The 27116-nt window shown below is 37.7% G+C and overlaps 1 protein-coding gene across 2 annotated transcripts in view; it reads left to right on the top strand.

Moving 5' to 3' along the window:
* The window catches only part of LOC115884073 (plexin domain-containing protein 2), a 106169-nt gene extending 81232 nt beyond the window's left edge, over positions 1-24937 (top strand). Inside the window, exons 8-10 of one of the 2 annotated variants that reach the window (XR_004050494.1) lie at positions 10553-10894; positions 14104-14197; positions 24669-24937. Coding sequence is in view for 1 of the 2 variants with exons in the window: in XM_030902532.1 (XP_030758392.1) it covers positions 10553-10894; positions 24669-24737 (411 nt within the window). In the remaining variant the exon portion in view is untranslated. The remainder of the gene's footprint in view (positions 1-10552; positions 10895-14103; positions 14198-24668) is intronic. The other variant, XM_030902532.1, reaches the window with a different exon arrangement.
* Positions 24938-27116: the final 2179 nt, after the last annotated feature.

Genomic DNA, 27116 nt, shown 5'->3' with positions numbered 1-27116 from the left:
ACGAAAAACGTAACAATTGGTGTCAAGTGTGGCGTGTGTGATAGACTAGAAAAATAAAAAGACTGAAAATGGCTTCGAAAAAATTGTTGAAAGACTTGAAGTGTCGGAATTAAAATGCGTACTGGAAGAGAGGGAATGCGAAACAGATGGAAAGAAAAAGCATTTTGCAAGCCAGACTGAGAGACGTCTTGATTGAGGAAGGTGAGGATCCTGACACATTTTACTTCGAGCTGGAAGGTGACCTTGACTCGTCATTGAAAAATTTACAAGACAATTTAAACGACAATTTGAATAGTTTAAATAGTAAAATAATTGACTTGGAAGTTAATTTAGAAGATAAAATCACAGAGAATTCTCAAAAATTAGAAGACAGTTTGAAAGATAAAATTATGGAAAATTCCCAGGATTTAATTAATATTTTAGAGGATAAAATCATAGAAAATTCTAAAGATCTACAAGCCAGTTTCAATGACAAAATACTTAATTTAGAAGAAAGTTTAAACAATAAGATTATAGAGAATTCTACGGAACTACAAGACAAAATAACGGAGATTGAGGAAGATGTAAATAAAAAAATCGAAATTTTGAAAGAACAAATAGCAAAGGCAAATTCAACAAAATGTCAAGAAACATCGGAGGGCCCGACACTCGTCGAAAATATGTATATCTCAAAGTCAGTTATTAAGCCTCCACAGTTTGACGGAAAAACCGCTTGGGCCAATTATTTTTTGCCAGTTTGAGGCCGCTGCGAGAGCGAACGGATGGACAATCGCTGAAAAGGCTACCGCTTTGACTGTCGCACTGCGAGGAGATGCGACTGATATCCTGCAGACACTGTCACCATCGGAACAGGGAGATTACCAGCAATTGGTACATTTAGAAATGAGGTACGGCCAAGCTCATTTGGAACATGTCTATCATTCCCAGCTAAAAAATCGCATTCAAAAAGCAAATGAATCTCTGCAGGAGTTTGAAGCCGATGTAGCCCGTCTCGTTCGCCTTGCGTACCCTGCTACGCCCGAGAATGTTATGGAGCGGTTGGCAGTACAGGCATTCTCCGACGGCTTACGTGACAACGAGACAAGACAAGCGCTTCTCCTAGCCCACCCAACGCACTTGGTGGATGCTTTAGCACGTGCCCTAGAATTCGAGGCCGCGAAACAAAGTTCTCGGTCTTTAGGAAGAGTACGGGCCATCGACGAATGTTCCGACCAATCCGTGGAAGGGATTGTTCGGAAAGTAATGGACCAGTACATGGGCAAGAAGGGACCGATTCGTTGCTGGAACTGCGGACAGGTAGGACACGTGCGAAGCCGTTGTAAGGAGAAGAACGAAGAACCGGCTTCGTCGAGGTCGGAAAACTACTAAGGGTCGAAATGAAGGGGCACACGTCGACCTGTACCCAACATGCCCCAACGAAAACTGCTCAAGTCGCCTCGCTACAACACAAATTCAACAGCATTTTTGTGGATGGTTTTGTTGATGGAGAGTTCGGACCATGCTGTTGGATACAGGTGCGACGAAAACTATCATCAGACCGGACATTCTTAAAACATCGAAGAAGGTTAAAAACAACACAATGGCGACTACGTACAGCTACAGGAAGCTCCGCTCTCATCCATGGAGAGGTAGATCTTAATTTTGTTATCGGAAGCACCTGTTTTAATCATCGAGTGTTAGTAGCAGACATCGAAGATGAACTTATTCTCGGAATGGACATCATGACCACTAGAGGTTTTGAGCTAAACCTCAAACAAGGAATTTTGAAAATAAATGAAGAAGAAGTGGTTCTGCATCGAAAATGTGAGGAGACGCTTCGCGTGGTGGTAGCAGAAGATGTTTCGATCCCTGAGCGCTGTGAGATATTTTTGGATGGTTGCCTAGAAGGTAAAATGAATAATGGGAGTATTATTCTGTTGGAGCCAAGGAACCATGACAGCGAAATAGGACGAGGGATCGCTGTTGGAAAAGCCCTGCTACGAGCGAAGAAAACTGTACCGGTGAGAGTAATGAACACGAATTATTATTCTGTATCCTTGAAGAAGGGAACCCTCTTAGGGTACTGTTGTTCGGTCTCCTCAGTCGTTCGAAGCGTGGAAGCCTCCAAAGTTTCGACTTCAAAAATTCCGGACAAAATGGTGAAGGAGTTAGTAAACGTTAAGGGATTATCTCCCGAAAATAGTAGAAAATTGAGAAACCTGATAATCAAGTATCAAGATGTGTTTGATAAAGGAGAAGCAGGACAGAGAGGTCGTACCAATTTAGTACAACATAAAATTGATACAGGAGATGCGCGACCAATCAAACAAAATCCGAGAAGACTTCCGCTCGCCAAACGTGAAGAAGCTGATAAAATCCTTCGAGAAATGAAAGAAGAAGATGTCATCGAACCATCTAACAGCCCGTGGACATCGCCGGTAGTACTAGTAAAGAAGAAAGACGGTACCACCAGATTCTGTGTTGATTATCGGCAGCTCAATAATGTTACCAAGAAGGATAGTTATCCCCTGCCGAGGATAGACGATACTCTAGACACGCTGGCGGGGTTAACGATATTCTCTACGTTAGATCTGAAAAGTGGATATTGGCAAGTCGACATGGCGCCGAAAGATAGAGAGAAGACAGCGTTCTCGGTGGGCTCCGGACTGTGGCAATTTACCGTCATGCCTTTTGGATTGTGCAACGCGCCAGCTACCTTTGAGAGACTAATGGAGTCTGTGTTAAAGGGACTATCCTGGACTACCTGTTTAGTGTACCTGGATGACATCATAGTGGTGGGGAAATCCTTTGACCATCATCTGAAGAATTTGGAAGAAGTTTTCAAGCGACTAGGGAGTTCTGGTTTGAAACTTAGCCCCAAGAAATGTCATCTGTGTCAAGAAAAGGTACACTACTTGGGCCATGTAGTCTCCTCCCAAGGAGTTGCGGTAGATCCACAGAAGACCAAGAAGTGGAAGAGTGGCCGATACCTAAAGATAAACATGAACTACGAAGCTTTTTGGGACTATGCACATACTATCGACGCTATGTACAGGGGTTTCGCCACCATCGCAAAACCATTGACCAGACTTACCGAAGGCGAGAGGCGTTTCTCTTGGGACTCAGATTCTGACGAGGCATTCCGAAAATTGAAGAAGGCCCTGACTAGTGCGCCCATACTTAGCTACCCTCTTGGCAACGGAAACTTTATATTGGATACCGACGCTAGCAATGTTGCGTTAGGCGCTGTTCTGTCTCAGATCCAGGATGGTCAAGAAAAAGTCATTGGTTATTTTAGTAAGACCTTGTCAAAACCGGAAAAGAATTACTGTGTAACCAGACGAGAATTACTAGCAGTAGTTAAAGCAGTGGAACACTTCTACAAGTATCTCTATGGAAGAAAGTTCTTGTTAAGAACAGACCATGCTGCTTTGAAATGGCTGTTGCAGTTTAAGAATCCTGAAGGGCAGGTAGCTAGATGGATTGAACGATTACAAGAATTTGACTTCGACACAGAACATCGAGCTGGGGCAATCCATCGGAATGCCGACGCACTTTCCAGAAGACCTTGCGCTAAGGACTGTAAGCATTGTTCCCGAGCAGAAGAGAAAGAAGTGAAACTCCTAAGAACAACTGTGGTTAATGATAGTTGGCAATCCGAAGATCTTGCAAATGACCAAACCAGTGACCCAGAATTAGGTTTAGTAATTAACTGGAAAAACACAGGCCAAAGACCAACGTGGGAAGAAGTTTGCAGATATTCGCCGAACGTAAAGTCGTACTGGGCCCAGTGGAATTCCTTGGTAATAGATAACGGACTACTTCGCCGTGTGATCGAGCGACCGGAGGGACAAGAAGAGAGAAGGCAAATCGTCATTCCAAAGAAGAGGGTCCCAGAAGTCTTGGAGGAAGTTCACAATGGAACCAGCGGTGGACATCTTGGTGTTACCAAGACACTTGGCAAGCTGCGTGAACGGTTCTACTGGGTGAACTGCAAAGAAGATGTGAGGGCCTGGTATAAGAAATGTGACACTTGCGCAGCCCTCAATGGGCCATAAAAGCGTGGTAAAGCCCCTATGCGCCAGTACAATGTTGGCAGTCCCTTCGAACGAATACCGATCGACGTGGCTTGTCCTTTTCCGGAGACGAACGATGGCAACAAATACATTGTGGTACTAATAATGGACTAATAACTACTAATGGATTACTTCAGCAAATGAGTCGAGGCCTACGCGTTGCCAAATCAAGAAGCGTCCACCGTTGCTGATGCCCTTGTTAAAGAATGGATCTGCAGGTTTGGTGTTCCCATGGAGCTTCATTCAGATCAGGGAAGAAACTTTGAATCCAATCTGTTCCAAGGCGTCTGTGAAATCCTGAACATCCGAAAGACCAGGACGACTGCTCTACATCCACAATCCGATGGGATGGTTGAACGCATGAACAGAACTATCAACCGTTATCTGGCCAAAATAGTCTCTGACCACCAAAGAGACTGGGACAAATTTCTTCACCTGTTCCTGTTGACCTACCGTTCATCCATCCAAGAATCTACAGGGCAAACTCCAGCCAGCATCGTTATGGGACGGGAAGTGCGCCTACCTTGTGATCTGAAATTTGGTTGCCGACCGGGAGAAGAAGTCGCGGAGAAGATTATGTCCACACACTACGTCAAAGGATGGACGACATTCATCAGAGAGTCCGCCTAAATATTCAAAGTGCTAGTGACCGAATGAAGGAACACTACGACATTCAAGCTGAGCATGGAGGATACCAACCAGGGAAGTTGGTGTGGCTATATAACCCGCAGAGACGTCGTGGGTTATCTCCGAAGCTACAATCCTCGTGGGAAGGGCCATACGAAGTCATGGATAGAATTAATGACGTCGTATACCGTATCAGAAAATTGCCAAAAGGAAAACCGAGGGTAGTCCATTTCAACCGTTTGAGCCCCTACCAAGGCGAAATAGAAGATCGTGCTGGGACCGTGAGAACCTGCAGCTTTGATCCCCCTGATTCGGAGATGTCCTTTGACGATTTCATGGCCCGATACAACAGCAGTGAGAAGGCTCGCTATGGTGTAACCAAAGAAGATCAACGAGACCTCTTTTCCGTGCCTCCTGATTATTCGCTCGCTCATTGTGTGGCTCGAGATTTGCGGATGTCCAGAGGAATCGCTGCGACGTTCAATGAGAAGTTTGGGCGTGTCGGAGAACTACGCCGACAGGATCCAGAGGTTGGAAGCGTCTTGAGGCTAACCGACAATGCACATGGTCAAGCAAGGCACATCTTCTACCTGGTCACCAAGGAATGGTCCCCGAGTAAGCCGACTTATCTCAATCTATGGAAGACCCTGATTGAACTGAGAGAAGCCCTGCTAAACAACAACATTGCACGATTAGCCATTCCGAAGCTGGCGTGTGGACTCGATGGTTTGAGTTGGCGTACAATCCGGAACATGATTGAAGTCTTGTTCAGATTTACGGGAATCGAGATCCTCGTTTGCTGCTACAACCCAAAGCTGAGATCGGGAGAGAAAACTGTAGACTGCTATTTCTACCAGACTTCGCAATGTACCAGGGGCCAGCTTTGCAAATACCTTCATTCACCGTATAATCTCGGGACGAGCATGTGCCTAAGAAGGGGCAGTGTTGCGAGCCGGTGTGGACTCGACCTAACCTCACAATATGGCCCGCCCTCGGATGACCTTAACATCGCATAGACACCGCAATGATTCATTCGTTCGAGAAGAATCGAGACCCACTAGAATGGACTAGTACATACGAGAACATTCGAAAACCTTCTCTATGCGCCTAACGATCTATGGACTATTCTAGATTTCTTTTGCTGTAGGTATAAAAGCCGGCGGCAGTGGCCTAGAGAGGGCAGTTATAAATATACAGTTGACGCGCTAAAATTCAAAATAAATTCTTAGTTATAAATCGTTTGTAAATAGTTCTATAAGTCTTTTATCGTTATTGTTTTTGTTAATTAGTGTTAAATAAATAGTGTTTAAATAAATTGTGACTTTCTATCCACACGGAACCGACGAAAAACGTAACAGGAGTATTCAGTTTTCGGCCCAAATACTCCTATCCCTGTCCCTGCTTTGGTTTTGGAAGCATCCGTATACCACATGATGGTATGGTCTTTTATATTGTTGCGGACCCGTACCGTGTGAACTCGGCCTTAGGCTTCAGGCGCCTGCTATAAAGCCCCGTTCTCAGAACTGCGTCGTGTCGACAGCGACACTGATTGACACTTCAAACGACCAATGGGAGCTGTACTAAATTTAAAATTGACAGCTGTTTGAATTTTGTACAAATCTCATTGGTCCTCTTGACGTGTCGCTGTTCTGAGAACGGGGCTTAAAGCCCCGTTCTCAGAACAACGTCGTGTCGCGGGCGACACAGTTTGACATTTCAAACAACCAATGGGAGCTGTACTAAATTTAAAATTGACAGCTGTTTGAATTTTGTACAAATCTCATTGGCCCTCTTGACGTGTCGCTGGCGACAGTCGCAGTTCTGAGAACGGGGCTTAACTCATACGCCCACCGACGTTCGAAGAACGAATAAGAATTTACTAGACAAGTCTGGACTGTCTGTTTCTCTCGTATATAAGCCGATGCCCGAAACCTGAAGGAGATAGAGATAAATAAACGATGGACGCGTACAGTTACAATCGCCGCGCTAATTCAAAATAAATTTCTGTTAGATAAATAATTAGATAAATTGTAAATAAGTTATAAATAGTTCTTTAAGTCTTTTAATCGTTATTGTTTTTATTAATTAGTGTTAAATAAATTGTGTTTAAATAAATTGTGACTTTCTATCCACACGGAACCGACGAAAAACGTAACAATATGCTGAGTAAGCGTCTCTTTCTTCCAATCCTTTTTATTACTCAATACTACAGTGAGGTGTTTCTCAAAGTTGTAAATTCTTGGTATGTCATCCACTGGGAGTTGGAGAAGTGGAATTTTCTTTTTGAGGGTGTTCCAAGCCCCTGACCTGAAAATTCTCCCAGTACTGTTTCCGTCAATGACCATTCTAATCATTGTCGCATTGGCATAACTACCGACGACAATATGCAGTGGTGTTAGGTCTAGAATGACCTCCATTGCTGCTGTTGGACATGTTCTCATGGCACCTGTGATGCAGATACATGCCAGTCTCTGTACTTTGCACAGGGTTTGCCTTGCTGTACGTTGCTCTAGTTTTGTATACCAAGCAACTGCTCCATAAGTAATCATGGGTCTTACTATCATGGTATACATCCAGCGCAAAATGTTAGGGGCGCAGCCCCACCTATTTCCCGCCAGTCTTCTGCATATCATGAGAGCCTTTGTGGCTTTGCTGGTAATGTTCTTAATATGCCTGTTCCAGAGAAGTTTACTATCCAGGGTTATTCCCAGATATTTCACTTCCTGTGATGGCAGTATTTCCTTTCCATCTAGATGGATTCTTTTCAAGTTTTTCAAACTTCGCTTTCTGGTGAATGGCACTACTGCGGTTTTATCTGAGTTAATACTCAGCCCGACAGTCCTGCACCATCTCTCAGCGATGCGGAATCCTCTTTGGATAATATCACACAGGGTGCCTTCATGTTTCCCCTGTGCAATGATGACTATGTCATCTGCGTACCCTATGCAGTGTATTCCCGCTAGAGTTAATTCTTCCAGTAGTTCATCCACTACCAAGCTCCACAGTAGGGGGGAGGTCACTCCACCTTGTGGAGTTCCTTGCGTTGTTTTAACAACTACAGTTTTGGTACCTATCTCAGCCTCTGCTGTTCGTGTTGAAGCATTTCCCAAAACCAGCGAATTATCGTACTGTTCACCCCTCTTGTTTCAAGAGATCGCTTGACCACGTTGTGAGGTATATTGTCAAATGTACCTCACTGCAATGTCCAAGAAGGCACAAAGTGCTGTTTCTTTGCTATCCAGGCTTGCCTGTCTTAGCTCAGTTAACTGGTACAGAGTAGTTTCTGTGGATCTACCCGCTCTATATGCATGCTGACTATCGTGCAGTGGTTTAACCTGTAGATGATTTACTCTAATATGGTTGTCGACTACTTTCTCCATCGTTTTTAATATGAACGATGTGAGACTAATAGGCCTAAATGATTTGGGGTTAGCCCAGTCAGTTTTGCCTATTTTGGGTATAAACATGACTTTCGCTCTTCTCCAGATGGTTGGTATATATCCCATCGCTAAGCTGCTTCTTGTAATGTTTAATAGATGGAGTGTAGCTATTTCCTGACCCTTCTTTAGAAGGGCAGGAAAAATCCCATCTATTCCTGCTGTTTTATAAGGCTGAAAGGTGTCAATAGCCCATTTCAGTTTTTGTTCTGTTATTACTAGCTTGGCCGTCTCCCAGTCTTCCCTGCGAGGATTGTGGGGTTCGGTCGGAGCTACTTGCGTATCAATAGATATGCTACCTGGAAAGTGTGTATAAAGTAGGAGGTTAGCTCTCTCTTCACCTCCTTCCGTGTAGCTTCCGTCAGGTTTCTTAAGTGCCATGTTGGGGATGGGCCCACTCTTGGCCATAGCTTTGTGTAGCCTAGCTGCATAAGTAGTTGAAGTGATGTTTTCGCAAAAGCATCTGAAGTCAGACCGCTTTGCCCTTCTAATCTCCTTATTATACTCAGTTAATTTCTCGGCGTAGAGCTGCCATTCGCCGCTGGGTTTGGCTCTGTTGAAGAGTCGTCGAACCTCCGATCTAAGATTGTCTAGCTTTTTGTTCCACCAGGGATTGTTGTTACTTTTTTGTATGCCCTTACTTGTGGGGCAACTAGATTCATATGCATCCAATATTGCACCACTGACTTCCTTTGCGTACCATTCTAGATACAGGTGGTTCCTAGCCCTACCTGCATCTATTTGGTCCAGGTTGTTTACGAGATTGGTGTGGTATAGTTCCCAATCGGTTTTTCTTGGATTCCTTCGAATTTCAGTTTGGAGTATGATTCCTCCTAATTTGAACTCGATGATTCTGTGATCTGATAGGGAAGGTTCCGTTGAAACCCTCCAATCTTTCACGTAACTAGTTACACTAGCACTCCCGATTGTTAAATTTAATACTTCCGCCCGCGTTTTTGTCACAAACGTGGGGGTGTTCCCTATATTGAGAACTTCAACATTGTATGCTAAGAGGAATTCTAGTAAACACTCACCTCTAGTGTTAGTATTAGTGCTTCCCCATACCTCATTGTGCGTATTGGAGTCACATCCCAATAGCAGAGGTAGTCGCCGTTGGCTGCAGAATGCACGAGCTCCTCTACTTCCGGAGGCGGTGTCTGCCCATCACCCGGAAAGTATGCAGAGGCAATCACGATATTTTTGCTACAATCCTCGATATTAAGTTGAACCATGATTGGAACAAGATCTCGGGTTGTAAATTCTGAAACACATGTGTAGTTAATGTTGTTTCTTATAAGAATACAGGCTCGGGGAAAGAAACTATTATCGGATCGGAAGTTCTATTTGAAATAAATAAACTGGCAGCTACAAAGTTTTGTCAAACCGGCCAAAGTGGTAAAAGTGCCACGAATTAGAAAATATTTTAAAAAGGAAAATAGCTACTGTCACTAGAAACTTGCCATGACAACACTAGCCATCTTGATTACAATTTAATTGAAAAATCGCTTTTTATTCAAAATCTGAGCCAGATAGGTATAGGAAACCCTAATATTGTTTGAAAGAGCATTTAAATCTACTTCGACTTATTTAAAAAAATACATAGTGTTGTATTTGAAATAACAAATTTTTTATGTAAAATAAATATTTAAATAGACCAGCAATTTTTGATACCCCTGTATACATCGAAGGAAGGAATAACATTTTTCTGTAAATTTTCTTTCTCTACCTTTAAACTCAGCACAAGAACTAATTCTAAAAAGTAATGTACAGGGTGTTAATAATCTATTCTATTGTAGCATGCAAATTTAAATATCTTTAAATATCTCAAAAACCAAAAATTTTAAACATATTTAACCCTTATAATAAATACCTTTTTTTGGGCCAAGAATCCAAAAATGAAATAAAATACCGGGTGTTCCATAAGAAAAAATATAACTTTGGTATGGATCTTAGTTCTGAAACCTCCCGACATATACCCATAAAATATTTTGTTTCTACATCTTTCCATATTCGTATAATCAACCGAGGCGAAGGTGCGCCACCCTGTATAACTATATGGTCACAAAATTTCATTTCAATACAAGCTGTCGTTTTTTTTGGAGCCTCTGCGTCGTATGAGAGTCGCCACACTGTATTTTAAAAAAATCAATCTTTCTAACTTTTACGCATTCATTATCGTTTAGATATTATTATAGATACAAGTATAGGCAGATCGGAAGTTCTATTTGAAATAAATAAACTGGCAGCTACAAAGTTTTGGTCAAACCGGCCAAAGTGGTAAAAGTGCCACGAATTAGAAAATATTTTAAAAAGGAAAGTTCCGTCTCGAAATATTCTCAACATAAAACATTCAAATTTCTATCCAAACTTTATCCTAAAAAATAACGAACGGAGTAGTGTGGAAAAACGAAAATTATTTAATAAATATTTTAGTGCAAATGGTGTCCAACCTTAAATCAATGCTCGACTGGCAAAGACAGAAACCGACAGGAATGGATTGACAGAGGTTGTGAAGCTAGAAACATCAGTCAACTAACGAAGTGTGATGGCATCTATGAAGAAAGTGAATATATCAATAACAGTCCCAATTACGACGTTGAACGGGGAGACAATTTTGACAATGACTATATAGGAAAAATGGCACAGCAAAATCAGTTAGGGGCATCCGGATATATAGCTGTTATATTTTTAATAGCTATGGTGTGCGGGTTTGGTTTTTGGACAGCCTACGCCTATCGAAATCCGCATACAACAAGTGGCCAGATTCTAATTCGGGTACGTTTCTGTTTGTGTCGTTGCGACGACAGACCGTTTATTTTTACTAATCAGTTAGAAGCACGATATGGTTAATAATCACTAACCTACTAACATTAGGATCAGGGGCGTGCGGACGGGGAGCAATTTTTAGAAACTTACCTATTTGTAATGTAATTCTTTTCTTCGATCACTTTTTGCAAATTCGCCAATTACGTCATCATAAACTCGTGGATGCTTCGACATGTTTTGGGGAAGTTTATTTTCGATGGACAACAGCGATACTTGTGAAAGTTTCTCCTGGTCCGTTGAATTTCTCACAAAATTTTTTATACGTTGAAAAATTTGGTTCTACGGATGAACTTGTGGCAGGTATTGTCTATACTAATTTACACAATTTCGACACGTCAGTGTAGGCATCTTCTAGCTCCTTGTCTTTTAAAAATTGCATTAGTTCTCTAGCGTTTTTTTGTGCACTAATGTCATCAGTTTCGTAAATCACTTTTAGTTCAGATCGCAGCAACACTCGGTCGAAGAACTGGCCATAATGAAGAAGAAGAGATTTAAACGCATCTTCTGGAAAAGTTTTTCCTTTATATGCATCAAATTGCAGAGCTCGAGGAAGTTAAAATCATTTAAACCGTTAAATCTACAGTTTATTTGTTGCTGAATATATGTCCGAGAAAACAAACGACATCGATAAGTCTTTTTAATATTTGCCTATTTTTATCGACTAGTTCATTGTCTTGGCGGTGACTAATTTCTAACTGCTTATTAAGGGCGTTTTCCATTCTGGTTTTGCCAAAGACTTTTCCTTTTATGACAGCCTGCAAATGTGCTTTGGACATAATGTGTCTTTTTACGGTTTTAGGGAAATTGTTTAACTCGGAAAAATTAGTTTTATTCCAGAGACCGTTTTCATTTTCAAATAATAAAGATGGCCGACCAATTAACTTACTTATATTTTCACACCACGTTAACCATTTAAATTGTTCGTATTGTTTTTTGGAATAAAAATGTCTAATACAATTTTTCATTTTTGTGGTTAAATTTTTCATAGGCGGTTTTGCCCTACCTTTAGTAATTAATTGAGGCTTATCTGCGAAGTTTAATGTTGAAAATCGCTTTATTATTAGAATACACGCCATTCACGCCACACACTCTTTGTAAGCCCGTGGTTACATTGGATGCGTGTCCATGCGTTTTTTTGGTCATACGTGCTCGGACGTGCACGCAGCAAAAAACAAACAAATGGTATCTACGCAGGCGGTTACATTGCATCGGAGTTTGCGCGTCCGTGCACGTACGTCAATTTCCGTTGGTCGGATGAAAACAAACTGGTTTGTTTTTCTAATACGTGCACGTCCGAGTGTTCGAATTTTTATATCTCTGTGCCCAATACATTCCCGAAAAATTTGAATATTTTTGAATTCCAGGTTTATTTTTATTTTAAATATATTAATGTTGCTGGAAACATTCTAAAATGTTCAAAAAAATTGACCGATTGCTGTTTTAATTCACCAAATATTTTACAAATTCATTTTCTTCCCCTTTTCTTGCATATAAATCATTTACCTAACATTTTCTTCTGTTCATAAGTGGTTATTTTAACCTTAAATCCTCAGACAGCATCAAAGTAGTGGCGTCCGTTTTGACAAACTCGACACACAGGACACCATAAACGCGCATCTAATGTAACCACTAAAATAAAATAGTCGTGCGAGTAAATTCCGTCAGAGCTCGCACGTTTAAAACAACGCACGGACCCGCGTCCAATGTAACCGCGGGCTAATTCTCCATCATTTTCATCGCCAATCCCGACACACGAAGTTGACGGTATTTGCATGTCCATGTCCGTATTATTGTCTTCCGTATTTCACCAGGCACAACGCACGTACGGTACGTATCACACAACAAACGGATAACCGACAACCGTTCCAAAAGAGAACCTATTCTAGCCCGTGGTTACATTGGACGCGGTTCCGTGCGTTTCTTTAAACGTGCGAGCCTGTTACCTTTGCTGTTACTTTGAACGTGCGAGACGGAATTTACTCGCACGACTATTTTATTTTAGTGGTTACATTAGATGCGCGTTCATGGTGTCTTGTGTATCGAGTTTGTGAAAACGGACGCCACTACTTTAATGCTGTCTGAGGATTTAATTTTAAAATAACTACTTATGAACAGAAAAAAATGTTGGGTAAATGATTTATATACAAGAAAAGGGGAAGAAAATGAATATGTAAAATATTTGGTGAATTAAAACAGCAACCCTTCAAATTTTTTGAATATTTTAGAATGTTTCCAGCAACATTAATATATCCCAAATAAAAATAAACCTGGTATTCAAAAATATTCAATTTTTTTGGAATTTTATATTCAAATGTATTGGGCCTAGAGATATAAAAATTCGAACGCTCGGACGTGCACGTATTAAAAAATCAAACTAGTTTGTTTTCATCCGACCAACGGAAATTAACGTACGTGCACGGCTGCGCAAACTCCGATGCAATGTAACCGCCTGCGTAGAAACCAGTTGTTTTTTGCTGCGTGCACGTCCGAACACGTACGACCAAAAAAACGCACGGACACGCATCCAATAGCTTTTTTCGGGTTCCTGTTATTACCGATTCTGAACCGTCGTAGAACTCTGCAGCGCATGCGCAAATGAAATAATGTCTTCATATTTCCTTCTGCGCATACCTATCACAGTTCTAGGACGGTTCAGAATCGGTAATAACAAGAAAACAAACAAAGCTAATGTAACTACGGACTTGATAGCTTCCACGCCCGCTTGCCGCACGTGATTCCGCGGAGGGGACCGCGGCTGCGGCTGCCGGCCGTTGGGAATAATAGCCCTCTCGATGCATATGCTGCAGAGAAGCTAGCGCCCGGTTAGATTCTCTAGGATTTTCTACTGTTGCTCGGTCGGAGTCAAGGCCGCATTTGTTATGAGCTTGTATGGGCTTGATAATTAAGATAATGTTTTAGCATTTTTAATATAAACCAAATTAATTGTTCCATATTTCAAAAATTACATTTTAGAAGATGATGTTTTGTAATTTGTTTAGGGGAAGCACTGCTTCCCTTGCTTCCATAGACTGCACGCCGCTGATTAGGATGTATATAGGCTGTGACAATTGTTATTGGTGGATTTCTATCTAAAAATTTATGAAAGAAGTTTCTGGAAAGAAGAAAATTATCCAACCATTTATTTTTACTAACTTTAGAACAGTTACAAGCACAATATGGGTAACAATCACTAACCGATTTACATTAGGACATATATAGGCTGTGACAGTCGTTAATGGTGGATACGGTGAGGTAATAAAGCACTAAGTCCGTTTTAGTTTAGTTTAAAAAGCTTTAGAAACGTAGATGTTAGTTTTAGTCTCATTTTAGAACATTAAGAAAGAAAATTTTAATCAAGATTCTGAAATACTAAGAAAAGAGAGTCGCTATTTTAGTAATATCATGCTTTAAAGACGAAAGTAAGATTTTATATGTCAAATCAGGGGCGGACTGGATCAAGGCAGCCCGGGGTACGTTTTAGTCAATTCTTCCCTATTGATTTGTTGCTTCTGTTTGAAATCAGGTTACTACCCATAATGCAATGCAATGGAAATGTAAATATTGTAAATGCAAGAAAAAGTTTTGGGGATAACCTGAGAATATTACCATCACTTTTTTCTGTTTCATTGCTATTTAAGAATAAATAATAAACTATTTTTCATGTAGGTACTAAGACAGGGGAGCCCGCGAAGGCTGAGGCTCGGCTAGCAATCGCCACCCTAACTATATGGCCAGTCCGACCCTGTGTCAAATTATACGATGAATATCATTAATCATCATTTCCAAATCAACTTGCCGTTTTTTTTATCATACGGTATACCGCATTATAATAATAAGAAGAAATAGAAAACGTAAAAACTATACAGGGTGTTTCAAAAAACATGTGGCATCTCTCGTAGGGAGATTCCTCATGTAAAAATAAGATTAGTTAAAGTCTTCATTTTTTTTAGTTTATTATAATTTTCTAAAAATAAGTGCTCTAAAAGTTCTCTAAAATAAGTGCTTTTAGCAATTAGAATAAAATTTGTAGGGTAAAAATTACTATGAGTGCCACATATTTTAATGCTAAACAATAAAATTGGCGCCGGAGACACGTATAGCCGCCCATACTAAAATATGTTAATAAAAAGTTGGTAAGCAGTTCTTTTAGTTTCAAAGTAGAGGAATTTTTCCAATTTTTTTTTATCTCAAAAACGGCGACTTTGACTGATTTTGATGTTATTACAAATTTTGTTGCAAATATTATTCCTAATCTTAAATTGAAAACCGCGTTTCGCTAGCTACTGTAATTTTGTAGTTACGGTTTTTTAAAATGTTTAACCCCCTCCCATACTTCCTTACAACCCCCCACCCCCACCAAAAACTAATGGACAGATTCTCGGGTGCCACAGTATTTTTGTGCCAAATTTGGTTAAAATCGGTTTAGCGGTTTTTGAGTTATCGTGTTAGAGACAGACGGACAGACAGACAGATAGGCACCATGAAAATATTTTGTATTTAGGTCATTTATGACCCAAATAACTCATTTTGAGTGAAATTAAAAACACTTTTTTTTGCCGATCTTAATAGCCTACCATACCTGTTAATATGGTCGGCTAAAAATTGTCTACAAATTCACCGGGGAAGTGCATATGGGTGGGTTACCACTGGAATATTTTTCTATTAGATATAATAGAATAATTGCTAATATATCTAGAGTTATAGCAAGTTAAGGACATTAAAATTTTTTAAAGTTGCTATTAGATTTGGATTAAGGCAAATTAATTAAATTGCGTTTATCTCATCAAGGACACCGAAATAGACAAAATATCAAGAGATAACTTCTAATCAGCATTTAACGGTCTACACAATTTAGCTAAAAATAGGAAAAAAAGGCAGTGGCGCATATATTTCTTTAGAAAATGTTTCCAGTGATAACCCGTATGCATGTCACTGGTGAATATGTCGATACTTTTTTAGCATTAAAATATGGCGCACTTCTAGTAACTATTACTCTCAAAATTTCATTCGAATCGCTAAAAGACTTTAACCCACTGTAGCTACGAAACAAAGCAGAATCGGACCTATGTTAAAATGAAAAATAAATCTTATTTTTACGAGAGGAAACTTCCCACGAGATACGGCACATGTTTTTTGAAATACCCTGTATTCATACTTGGGCCAGCAAATAATATTTGCAAAGAAAATAAAGACACAAAAATCGAGAGTTGGTTAGCAGATATCTACAGTGGCATTTTTTTGTTGGTAAGTATTTTTTAGTTTCGAAAATATTGCTCATTCTAATCTAAATCTTCTCTTCTCTCGATTTCTGTGTTTTTAATTTTTCTGCAAAGAGCTGTTATTCATTGGCCCAAGTATGCATTAGTATTTTACGTTCTCTATTTTCTTAATATTTATTATCATATATTCGGATCCTTACGACACATGACATGACTTGATTTATTTTTTGGTTCATTTTTATACCTATGTTGAAATCTCGTCCAGTTGCGTAATTAATTAATTTAGGGCTTGAGCATTTTTAGCTAATAGCCGATGAACATTCCTTGTTTTGGCAAATCTAGCTGTTTTACAAATTCCAAGCTGTTTGACAATTTCCAATAAATGGGCCACCCTGCTTGATTCTCTTCTGTGTATTAAAGAGATCTGTTTTATCATGTAGCCCCACTGCTGCTTTGACGTTTTCGTCGATCTTTTTCAATAAGTTTATGTATCTTGTAATGAAGGCCGTAATGTAGATTTTTTGAGAGGGGGAAAGTTAATCACCGCGACCTTATAGATCTATTGTATTGAAACTAAAAGAATTTCGGACTTCCATTTTCTTTATTTTTACTAACACAACGTTTCGGTCAAAACGATCACTGACCGTTATCAAGTGTAAACTAAACTAATTCCTAAAACTACTGAGCTTTTATACTACAGCCAGGCATTCACCCGTGAAGAAGTTGGGTGCAGTCAGCCTCTCTCTTGACTATTGCATATGTAAAAATAGAGAAGCCAAAAACTATAAAATTAAAATTGTATTCAAATCTGGATCGACTCTAAGAAGCGTCCTAACAAAAACAGGACCGGAGTCATTGAAACTAAAGAAAGAGTACCAGGTACCTTGAGAATGCGGTGAGTCGTATATTGGAGAGACTAAACGTCCTCTAAATATAGGTATGACTTAGCGGGCACAAAAAACATGTACAAAAAGGTGAAACCATGAAGTCAGTTATTGCGGACCATGTTTGATCAAAACAGCACAATTTAAAGTTGTCAGAACCTCGGGTTATCCACAGGGAACCTCATTGGAAGAAGCGTAAATTTAAAGAGAATGTTTTTATAGCAAACAATAACAACATTTTTAGCAATCCTAGTACGGATATACAGGGTGGTCCGAACTGTATTCCGGAAACTTCGGCAGCATAATCTTCAGATAAAAATAAGTAAAAAAGTTCGTATAAATGTATGTCCTAAAATGCTTACTTTCGGAGATACAGGGTGTAGAAGTTTTATTTTTATTTTTTCCAAATAATTTCTGAAATAACGTCAATATTTGGATGAAAATTGGGAATTGTATGGGAGTTTTTTGACATGAGAAATTTGATTTTGATGTCAATATGTCTCCATTTGTAGGGGACGCCACCTACATGTGTTTTAACCTTTGAATAAGAAGACTAAGGAAGGAGCATAATGTTATCCATGTATTCATGCATGGTGGGCGGAAAAGCCACCATAAAAGCTCTCTAGGGTGGGGATCCTTGACAGTTCTGTTTGACGATTCATTTGACACATTTGAATTTGATTTGAAATTTTGTGGATTTGTCAGTCTTTACGGAGCTTATTTTATGTTATTTATTATTTATTCTACTACTGATAGTTGTATAAAGGTAGTAAATCTAGATGGAAATTGTGGCAGAACTTAAATTAACAGTGACACTATCGCGATTTATCGAAAAAGTCTCTAAAATAGTTGGTTGTGTAGCGTGCGGTAGATCTCGGCAAAAATTGAGTGAAACAATGGAACAACTTTTCGCTAGTAAGTGGCTATATAATATACATACGTGTAGTAAACCGATCATTTATGAAATTCACTTAAATTAACTAAATTATATATTTTTCTTGCATTTTAGGTTTTATTTATTACTTGTCAAAGATTAGATGTCAAAGAATTTAGATACGTTAATTTGACTTACCTGCTTCAGTAGCGTATCGGATGTTTGTGGTAATAAATACTTATTATAACTTATCTATTTTTATTAGATTTATATATTTTTATAACAATTTTAATAACTACCAACATTTATTCACAACGTAAAATAAAACAACAAATTATTGAGTCTACCCCACGTCTACCCTACATCATAGTTTTACATTTTTTAAATAAAATTAGAACGACACTGATAAACCGGAATTTAAGTCGGCCATATTTGAGGCCCATCGCGGTGTACCTAAGATTTTTGATATGCTCCTTCCTTAGTCTTCTTATTCAAAGGTTTTAACTGTTTTAAAAAGTAATAACTTTTCATTCATACCTGTATAAAACTACTGAGTGAAAAAATATGTATTTCCGTGATTTTTTACGTAAATAATGTTGCGGACCTGTGTGGACTCGACCTAACCTAACTATATGTCCCGCCCTCAGATGACCTTAACATCGCATTAAAGAATAGACGCCGTAATGATTCATTCGTTCGAGAAGAATCGAGTCCCACTGGAATGGACTAGTACCTAAGAGTAGATAAGACAAGAGACGACAGTTCGCGCGGTACCTTTCATGTTTGAGTGGTGGGGAGAGTGACCTCGTCTCGCTTGTCCCTTTAAATTTTCGTAACTTTTTCGCGGGAAATTTGAAATAGACTATTATTAAAATTTGCCTGTATAGCTTATAAATAGTTACTGTGTGAGTAAAGAGATAAATAGAAACGAAAAAAAATGAGTTTTCTAAATATTATATAAAATAAATTATAATTAGAAACATATTTGTCGGGGAATAAAGATAATAAAAGCAATATTTTGTATATCGTTGGTAAACAAGAGAAAGTGACCAAGTCGATTTGTAAGAAATGTTTTATTTACGTGTATTTTTTTTACATATGGACTTGAACAAGTGTAATATCACAATGTGGAGTTTATGTACAAAAAAATAGAGTTGCTCAATTTTTATTTAATAAATCCTCGCAATTACAAGCTTCTAACCATGTCTTCGATCTATGGATTACATTTAGTTTAATAACATAATTATATAGTATATTTCTATAAAAATACTTTTCAGGATCCTTTGGAAAAGAGTGAAATATTATGTTTGTCGAAGAACAAGACCTATTTTTGCAGTCTTTATAAGCACACACAATGCCACCATCTCGTCTTTTCCTGCTACTCGTGTCCTGTTCAGTATTCATATTTAACAATAATTACAAATTAGAACGCAATAAAAACGATACTAAAATTAAACCTTAAAAACTCTCAAAACGATAATATATCGAAAAACTCTGAAAACACACTTTAAAAAGGCAAAAATGCAAGAAAACAACTAATCAGATTTGTTTATGTTTAAGCCTGATTAGCACAGCTGATTGGCGTCCTAAAATCTTAGGTTCGAATAAATAAAATGCGCAGTTGTCAGATTTTCAGATTTTATCTGTTTATCTTTGAAATCGACCAACTTTAGTAATTCTGTTTCTTTGATAATATCAGTATATTGCGAAAAAAGAACCTAAACCAACCTAAACTAAAAATTTACATTTCCGTATTAACATACGTTACTTTATATCCTTCTTATATTATTAATTTATTTTCAGAAAATCTTGTTTATTTTTCAAAGAAATATACTTGGCAACAGACAAAATGGGACTTGATGGGACCTTTAAATTTTAATATATCTGCGTCTCTCTCGCGAAATTTGACTTCTTTGTTCACTGTCGTCTCTTGTCTTATCTACTCTTTGCTAGTACATACGAGAACATTCGAAAACCTTCTCTACGCACCTAACGATCTATGGACTATTCTAGAGTTCTTTACCTGTCGGTATAAAAGCCGGCGGCTGTGGCCTACAGAGGGCAGTTATACTACCAGTGCAGTTGACGCGCTAAAATTCAAAATAAATTCTTAGTTATAAATCGTTTGTAAATAGTTCTATAAGTCTTTTATCGTTATTGTTTTTGTTAATTAGTGTTAAATAAATAGTGTTTAAATAAATTGTGACTGTCTATCCACACGGAACCGACGAAAAACGTAACAATAATGTCTTTTGGTAAAAATCGCAACCGTTCTCAAGATATTTGGAGTAGAAATATGTGTAATGAGAGTAGAATGAGCAGATAGCTATTTGACTGGAATGATAAATTAGGGAACTTTTTATTTTTTTATAATATTTTCATAAATTTTTTGATTAAAATTGATGATTTCAGTCTAATAACTATTTAGTCAACATGTTTAATTTATGTCAATGATGACAGGTATTGATAATTTCGATTCCAAATATCTTGAAAACCATTACTCGTAGCGATATTTACTAAGAGACCTTTTTTTACGTAAAAAACGTCGTAAATGTATATTTTTTTACTCAGTAGTTTTATACAGGTACGGACGAAAAGTTATTACTCTTCAAACCAGTTAAAAAATAAGTAGATGGCGCCCACTACAAATAGGAGTCATTTTGATATCAAAATCAAATTTCTCATGTCAAAAAACTGCCAGACACCAATTTTTATTCAAATATTGACGTTATTTCAGATATTATTTTGGAAAAATCGAAGTAAAATCGAAAATGGAAAAAATGGATGGAAAAATCGAAGTAAAAATGAAACTTCTACACCCTGTATCTCAGAAATTAAACATTTTAGGACATACATTTATACGAACTTTTTTACTTATTTTTATCTGAAGAATATGCTGCCGAAGTTTCCGGAATACAGTTCGGACCACCCTGTATATACGATAAGGCAACCACTCATAAAACACACCAATGCAAGCATTCTAAGTGGATAACCTCACGGTTGACTGGACCCAACTTCTTCACGGGAGAATGCCTGGCTGTAGTATAAAAGCTCAATAGTTTTAGGAATTAGTTTCGTTTACACTTGATAACTAGTAATCTTTCTGGCCGAAACCTTATTTTAATCAAAAATAAATAAAGATAATGGAAGTCCGAAATTTTTTTAGCTTCAGTACTGAATCATTGTCCACCACATTTAAAGTATCTATTGTATGATAACCTAACCTTTCTTGAGTTATATAACTCAGCATACAGTCTCAGGGCTTTGGCAAAAGCTAGTATCTGAGATGGTTCAACAGAGGTTAGTTCTCCATATCCGATGTCAGTCGTACCAAACTTTATAGCACGAATGGTTGTCGTCTCGGTGTACTCAGTGATAAGATCTCTGATGTTTCCCCCACTGCGTTGGAGGATTCCCATTCCAGAGGTTACGGAAAGAGTCTTCCAGGTTCTTCCAGGTTCGTGACTTCTGCTTTAAGTTGGTTTCCAGTTAGGAAGCAGAACGGTTCTGGCCCAGTTAGTGGAGTGTTCGGTCTTTTTCTAGTACCCACTTGCTTGCACAGTCTTAAGTTGTAATGCACTGAACGCAAGCAATCCCACACACTCCCTCTTCAGTACAGTTTCTCTTCAATCTTCAGTTTTTTAAAACAAACATGGATCGTAAGAAATTAGCTCCTGGTTTTAAGGAATTCTTATACTTAGTTCTAGATTCCCTTTCGGAAGCCTGTCCTTAACGAATTTATAATCTTCACTACCATATCCTTGTTTGCTGCTGGATCAACTTCCATCAGTTTTTCAATCAAAATACTGTAAGGAGCGTTTTTTATTTTTGTCGGAATATTTCTTGGCCAGCTTGGCCTTTTTTAATGTTCCACAAAAGTTCATGTTTCTATATAAATCAATAAAATCTAAACTCTCGCGAATTCAAATAAGACGTAATACAAGACCGATCATCAGTTAGAGTCAACGTCTTCTCCACAAGCAAGTTTGAACACGAGAGTTGTTCACGTTCAGGCCAGTCACTTCGTCGGCTTTATAACGAAAAGGCGTATCTCGATTTTTGCTACTTTTCCGTAGAGCAATTTAAAGAAAAACACTTCCTTTATTTGGTCAATAAACGTAAAGCCTCTAATTATTTAATAGTGTTTTTGTATTTATACTTAAACGGAGACCTTGAGGAAACGTTTCTAAAGATAAATTGAGCGTAAATTCTAATAAACAATTTATTTTTAGTTGTTTAATAGATATAGGCCTTTTTGTTTTAATATAATAAATTTATTACCGACTGAATAGTATATGCCTATGTAAAATAAATTTAAAAATGATGATAAAGTGTTATTCTTAATAAGGAAAAATAATAATACAATATTACTTTAGATACATTCCAGAAAAAAAAAATAGAAATCACCTAACCTAACCAGAATCAAATATATTTAAATATTTTTATTTGCGATGGATTAAATCAACTGAAAACAAAGACAATGTTCATTCTAGAGGCAAAAATTAGTTAATTATGGCAATGATTAAAAATAAAACATTTTCTGGTGACTTAATGACAGGTTTATCCCGTTTATCACCAATGCAAAGGGGTTGTAGATCTTGATTTTTACGTAATATTATAGGTTTTGGCCATGAGTTTAGTTTAAAAAGTGATGTTGAAAAAATTAGCTATCGTTTTAAGGTTATTGTTCTATAACTTTCACGAATTACCGATAACAGCTGGTTGAAGCTAGTAAAATTGCCCGAAAACAATTCACTGAAGGAGAATTACCCGAAAACAATTGATCAATGAATAAAAACCAAGCTAAACAAAGACAAAATATGCTTCTTCACCCGTGCCTTTTTAGTACAAATAACTGTGGAGTAAGCGGTGGTAACCAGTTTCACTGATACAATGTCGACTTCCATTCTACGTGCTTATGCCGGATGATGCACAATAAATACAATTTTCCAGAAATTGGCAGAGATGACAATGGCAATGGCCTAACAATGATAATGAGTTTTCGGGGCAACTTTTTTTTTCGCTAAAACGTTCTTAGGGAAATTATTATTTCGGGCAATCTTCGTTTCGGTGATTTGCTTTTCGGTCAATTTTCCTTCGGCCATTTGTTCTCGAACAATTTTCTGGATACGCAATACAGCTATGTGCAGGGTTTAACGCATTCTAACCATGGTTTGTGGCAAAAAATCAGAGACTTATTTCCTTATTTCTTTCAAGTGTGTTGAATTAGCCGCACTGTAAAAGAGAGCTGCTGCCAGATAAAACGTTTATTTTGTCCCAATTTGAGATGAAACAAAAATTTAAATGAATATAAAATGAAAAAGGTATAATATTGAGATGCGCAAATTCGCTTTGTTAAAATATGACCCAATGGGCATGTCATGACATTGATATCTCAAAATAGCCAAAAATCGAGATACGCCTTTCCGTCATAAAGCCGACGAATTGATAAACGGTTCATTAAAAAACGGACAAAGTGAGGCATCAAACAAGACGGGCGACTTGTTTGATGCCTCACACCTCACACACCGTCTTGCATTACAACTTAAGACTAGGAATGTTCGGTCCTAAGATTTCAGTACCGGTATCCAGTACCATGAAGTACCGGTCCTACAACCGGTATACCCTGTATAGGTCCCAACAATCTAATTGTTGAAACCGATACAGAACCGATATACTGGCTGGACCGGTTGGATCGGAATATCGGAAAGGCCGAAATAACAGTTTTGGTTGTTGTGCCAGCAAGCATATACCTCATGATACCGTATTAAAAAATGTAAATAGAAAGCCCTCGTGCCTGTAACGTTAAGTAAATACGGTAACGTAATAAATACTGTATTTTGAGAGATAAATTAGATTTCTCAGAATATATCGTAAATCTATCCGGTACCGTTGTAACATTCTTGATCTAACTTAATATTCTCATTGTTTAAGTTCACATTTCCGGCATATTCTTGATTTGTTGTCAAACATTCTCTTTACTTATGAAAAATGAAAAAAGTACTGGAAGCTGTTAATACTGTTAATAAGATGCTATTTTACATATTTTAAATAATAGAATAGATGCTATTGAATATCGGCTTGAGTTTTACGGACATTTTAATTTATATAATATTCATGAGTGATCCATGAGTAAGACGCTTTGCTTGAATTCCAGATGTACTAAAAAAAGATTACTAGATCAAACTAGACTAGCAATGCCTTAAACACACATCAAAATAAATTACATTGCATGTTCCTGACCGTATTATACCGAATGATCGAAAAAACATCGATTACATTCCCCATATAATTTTACATATAAAATGACAGCGACCTTCATTTCATAGCCATCGCTGACGCAGTTTTTTTTTTCGATCATACGGTACTTAGAGTGGGAGAAGACAATCAGCTTTACACAAAAACCGGTACCGAAATCGTTTTATACAGATTTTTTGATTTTCATATTATCATGAATCTATTTTTCTGTACCGATTTAAACCGGTCTTTCGGTACCAAAATCGGTCTTCCGGTACCGGTACCCAAACCGGTATACCAGTCTTGTAAAAAACGATACCGATACCGGAATATTTCAAAAGTACCGGTCCTGGTACCGGTATACCAGAAGACCGAACATGCCTACTTAAGACCGCGCAAGCAAAACAAGCCTGTTTGAGGCGGATTTAAGACTGTTCATTAACATAAATCACTAATAAATTAATTCGGAGACATTAGAAGTAATAATTAAAATCTATTATTTTTTACAGTACCGGCCTAGCCAATGGCGATGGAGACGTGGTGAAGCTAGGTATACTGCAGCAACAATTCATATGTGATATCAAACTGTAGTGCCTTTAAAGTATTAACTCATCATTCCATATTTCGACATTATATTTGCATTTGATAAAATTGTTTACTTTACTAAAGACTCGGTGAACTATTGCAAAGTGAGTAGTCATAATGTATTCATCTGATTAAATACCTTATTGTGACATTTGTGACTAGTATCATCTAATAAAATGGTATACTATGGACAGTGTAAAATGTATAATTTCTTAAATTCGCAAAACCTTTGTTGTAGTACATAATTCCTAGTTTTAAATCCTCCTGATGTTTATATATACATATGTATATTCTTTATATGAGTATATACTATACTTGTATCAAGATATACCATTTAGATACTTCTCTGTGATAAATATAAAATTACGTCCAAATTTAATAAACAAGATATTGTTGTGTAAAATCTATGTAGTCGTATTTTTATACTTTCTGTAATAATTATATAATATAATCGATAATTGTTTTATGTTGTATGAACTTACCAAATTTTATGTAATGACATGTAAATAGTTTGTATCCAATAATTGGCACTGTAAAACTGTGTATTGTCATAAAATAATAATTATAATAAAGAGTATAATAGTTTTTAAGTGACAGGATGTTAAAATTTTACAGCATATGATTTCCAAATACTATATTATTTTTAAAATTTTAGTACTATTTTTTTCTATTATCTCTGTAACATTTTAGTAATAAACAGTAAAAATAATTACAATAGTATAAATTTGTAATTTTTAATATACTTATCGTAACATAGGCCCACTCACGAAAAAATACGTGTTTATATATATATAAAAACAAATCCAATACATAATCCCTAAAATAAGAGATCACCCGATTTTCTGTACTACGAGTGTTAGTCCCAGGTTCCGTATATAGACGATGGGGAATAATTCTTCAAGTATTTTTGAAGAGAGTGTGATTTCAGAACAAAATATATCTTTGAATATTTACAGAAAATTTGTAAATTTACAAGAAATCTGTCTTAAATTTAAAGAAAGAGCGTAAATTTTGCTAAATATTTTTCAATGTTGCGATGGCAGCTCTACGCTTCCGTAGATCTACATCATAGAGTTAAAAATAAAAAATCTACATTTTCATTGAATTTTATTCAGAGTAAACATTAATCAAACCATCTAGACATGAAAATCTCAAAAATCGCAAAAAGCTAATGATTTATTGTGTATAAATTCGTTAATACCAACTTAGGTACCTCATAAATAATAAAAGTTAATGTATAAACAGTAGAGATGAGCTTAACAGCGACTTTTAAGTCACCAGTATACCGGTGACAGCGATCAGACGGTTGCTGGTTACTTTTAGACCCAAATATGATCAATGACTTCTTCCCGTCTTCTGTACCTCGTTTCCCGGTTGGTTGGGACAGCGCCGGGGCCATTAGCGTAACTAGCGATTTATCCAGGGGGGGGCTGAGGTTGAGCCCAGGGGGGCCTAATGCTTTTGTTTTTTAAAAATGAAAAATAATTTTAAAAAACACATTTTTTTAATAAAACGTTTACATGAATTTCTCTATCAATAAATTTCATAGACTTGGTTATCAAACGCGTAGGTTATCAAACGTAGTGTTCCCGTAGATTACTTAAATACCTACCAATTTTCTAAAAAAATAAAAATTAACACATTTTTTGAACTTTATCGTACTGCATGCATCGTTACGTGTGTAGGCGGTTTTGACCTATTAGCATACTACCGGCAGCGTCGAAAGTGTTAGAAAAAATTGTTAAGAGACAAGCATGTGACTATATAAATGGTAAGGGACTATTGCCTAAGTTTCAGTCTGGTTTTAGGGCAGGGTATAGTTGCGCCATGGCGTTACTGCGGATCACTGGTGACGTACCGTGACGTGGCTGGGGCACTGGACGGGGGGACGGGGGGACGCGGGTGGCTGTCCATCTGTTTTGATTGATATGACGAAGGCATTCGACTTTGACATTAATAAGCTATTAAATAAACTTAGTCACTATAAATGGACTCAGGCAGATGGTTCGGCAGCTACCTCCTGAATATGCAGCAGGCGATTAAAGTTAAGTCTCAAGATGGATCTGTAGTGATTTCTGCCTGGAGGAATGTCACCAGTGGTGTTCTCCAAGGCTCCGTATTGGGTCCATTACTTTTCGTTATTTATATTGCGGATATTGTAAATTGTATTATAGACTGTAGGTATCACGTACCTGACCTGCAGATTTACCTGCCGTCATCTGTAAATGCTCTGACTGGTGCCGTTGCCACTATTAATTAGGTGGCTAGTGTTTCTGCTTGGGCCTCCGAAAACTCCTTAGCTATAAACCCAAATAAAACGAAGGCAATTCTCTTTGCAAGAAGTGCCATCGATGTTTCGACTTTGCATATTC

This window comes from Sitophilus oryzae, unplaced genomic scaffold (genome assembly GCF_002938485.1).
Source record: "Sitophilus oryzae breed Bouriz unplaced genomic scaffold, Soryzae_2.0 scaffold_2014_pilon_pilon, whole genome shotgun sequence".
Taxonomy (NCBI): domain Eukaryota; kingdom Metazoa; phylum Arthropoda; class Insecta; order Coleoptera; family Curculionidae; genus Sitophilus; species Sitophilus oryzae.
Note: the sequence above shows the minus strand (reverse complement) of the source record. Positions and strands in the feature narration are given on the sequence as shown.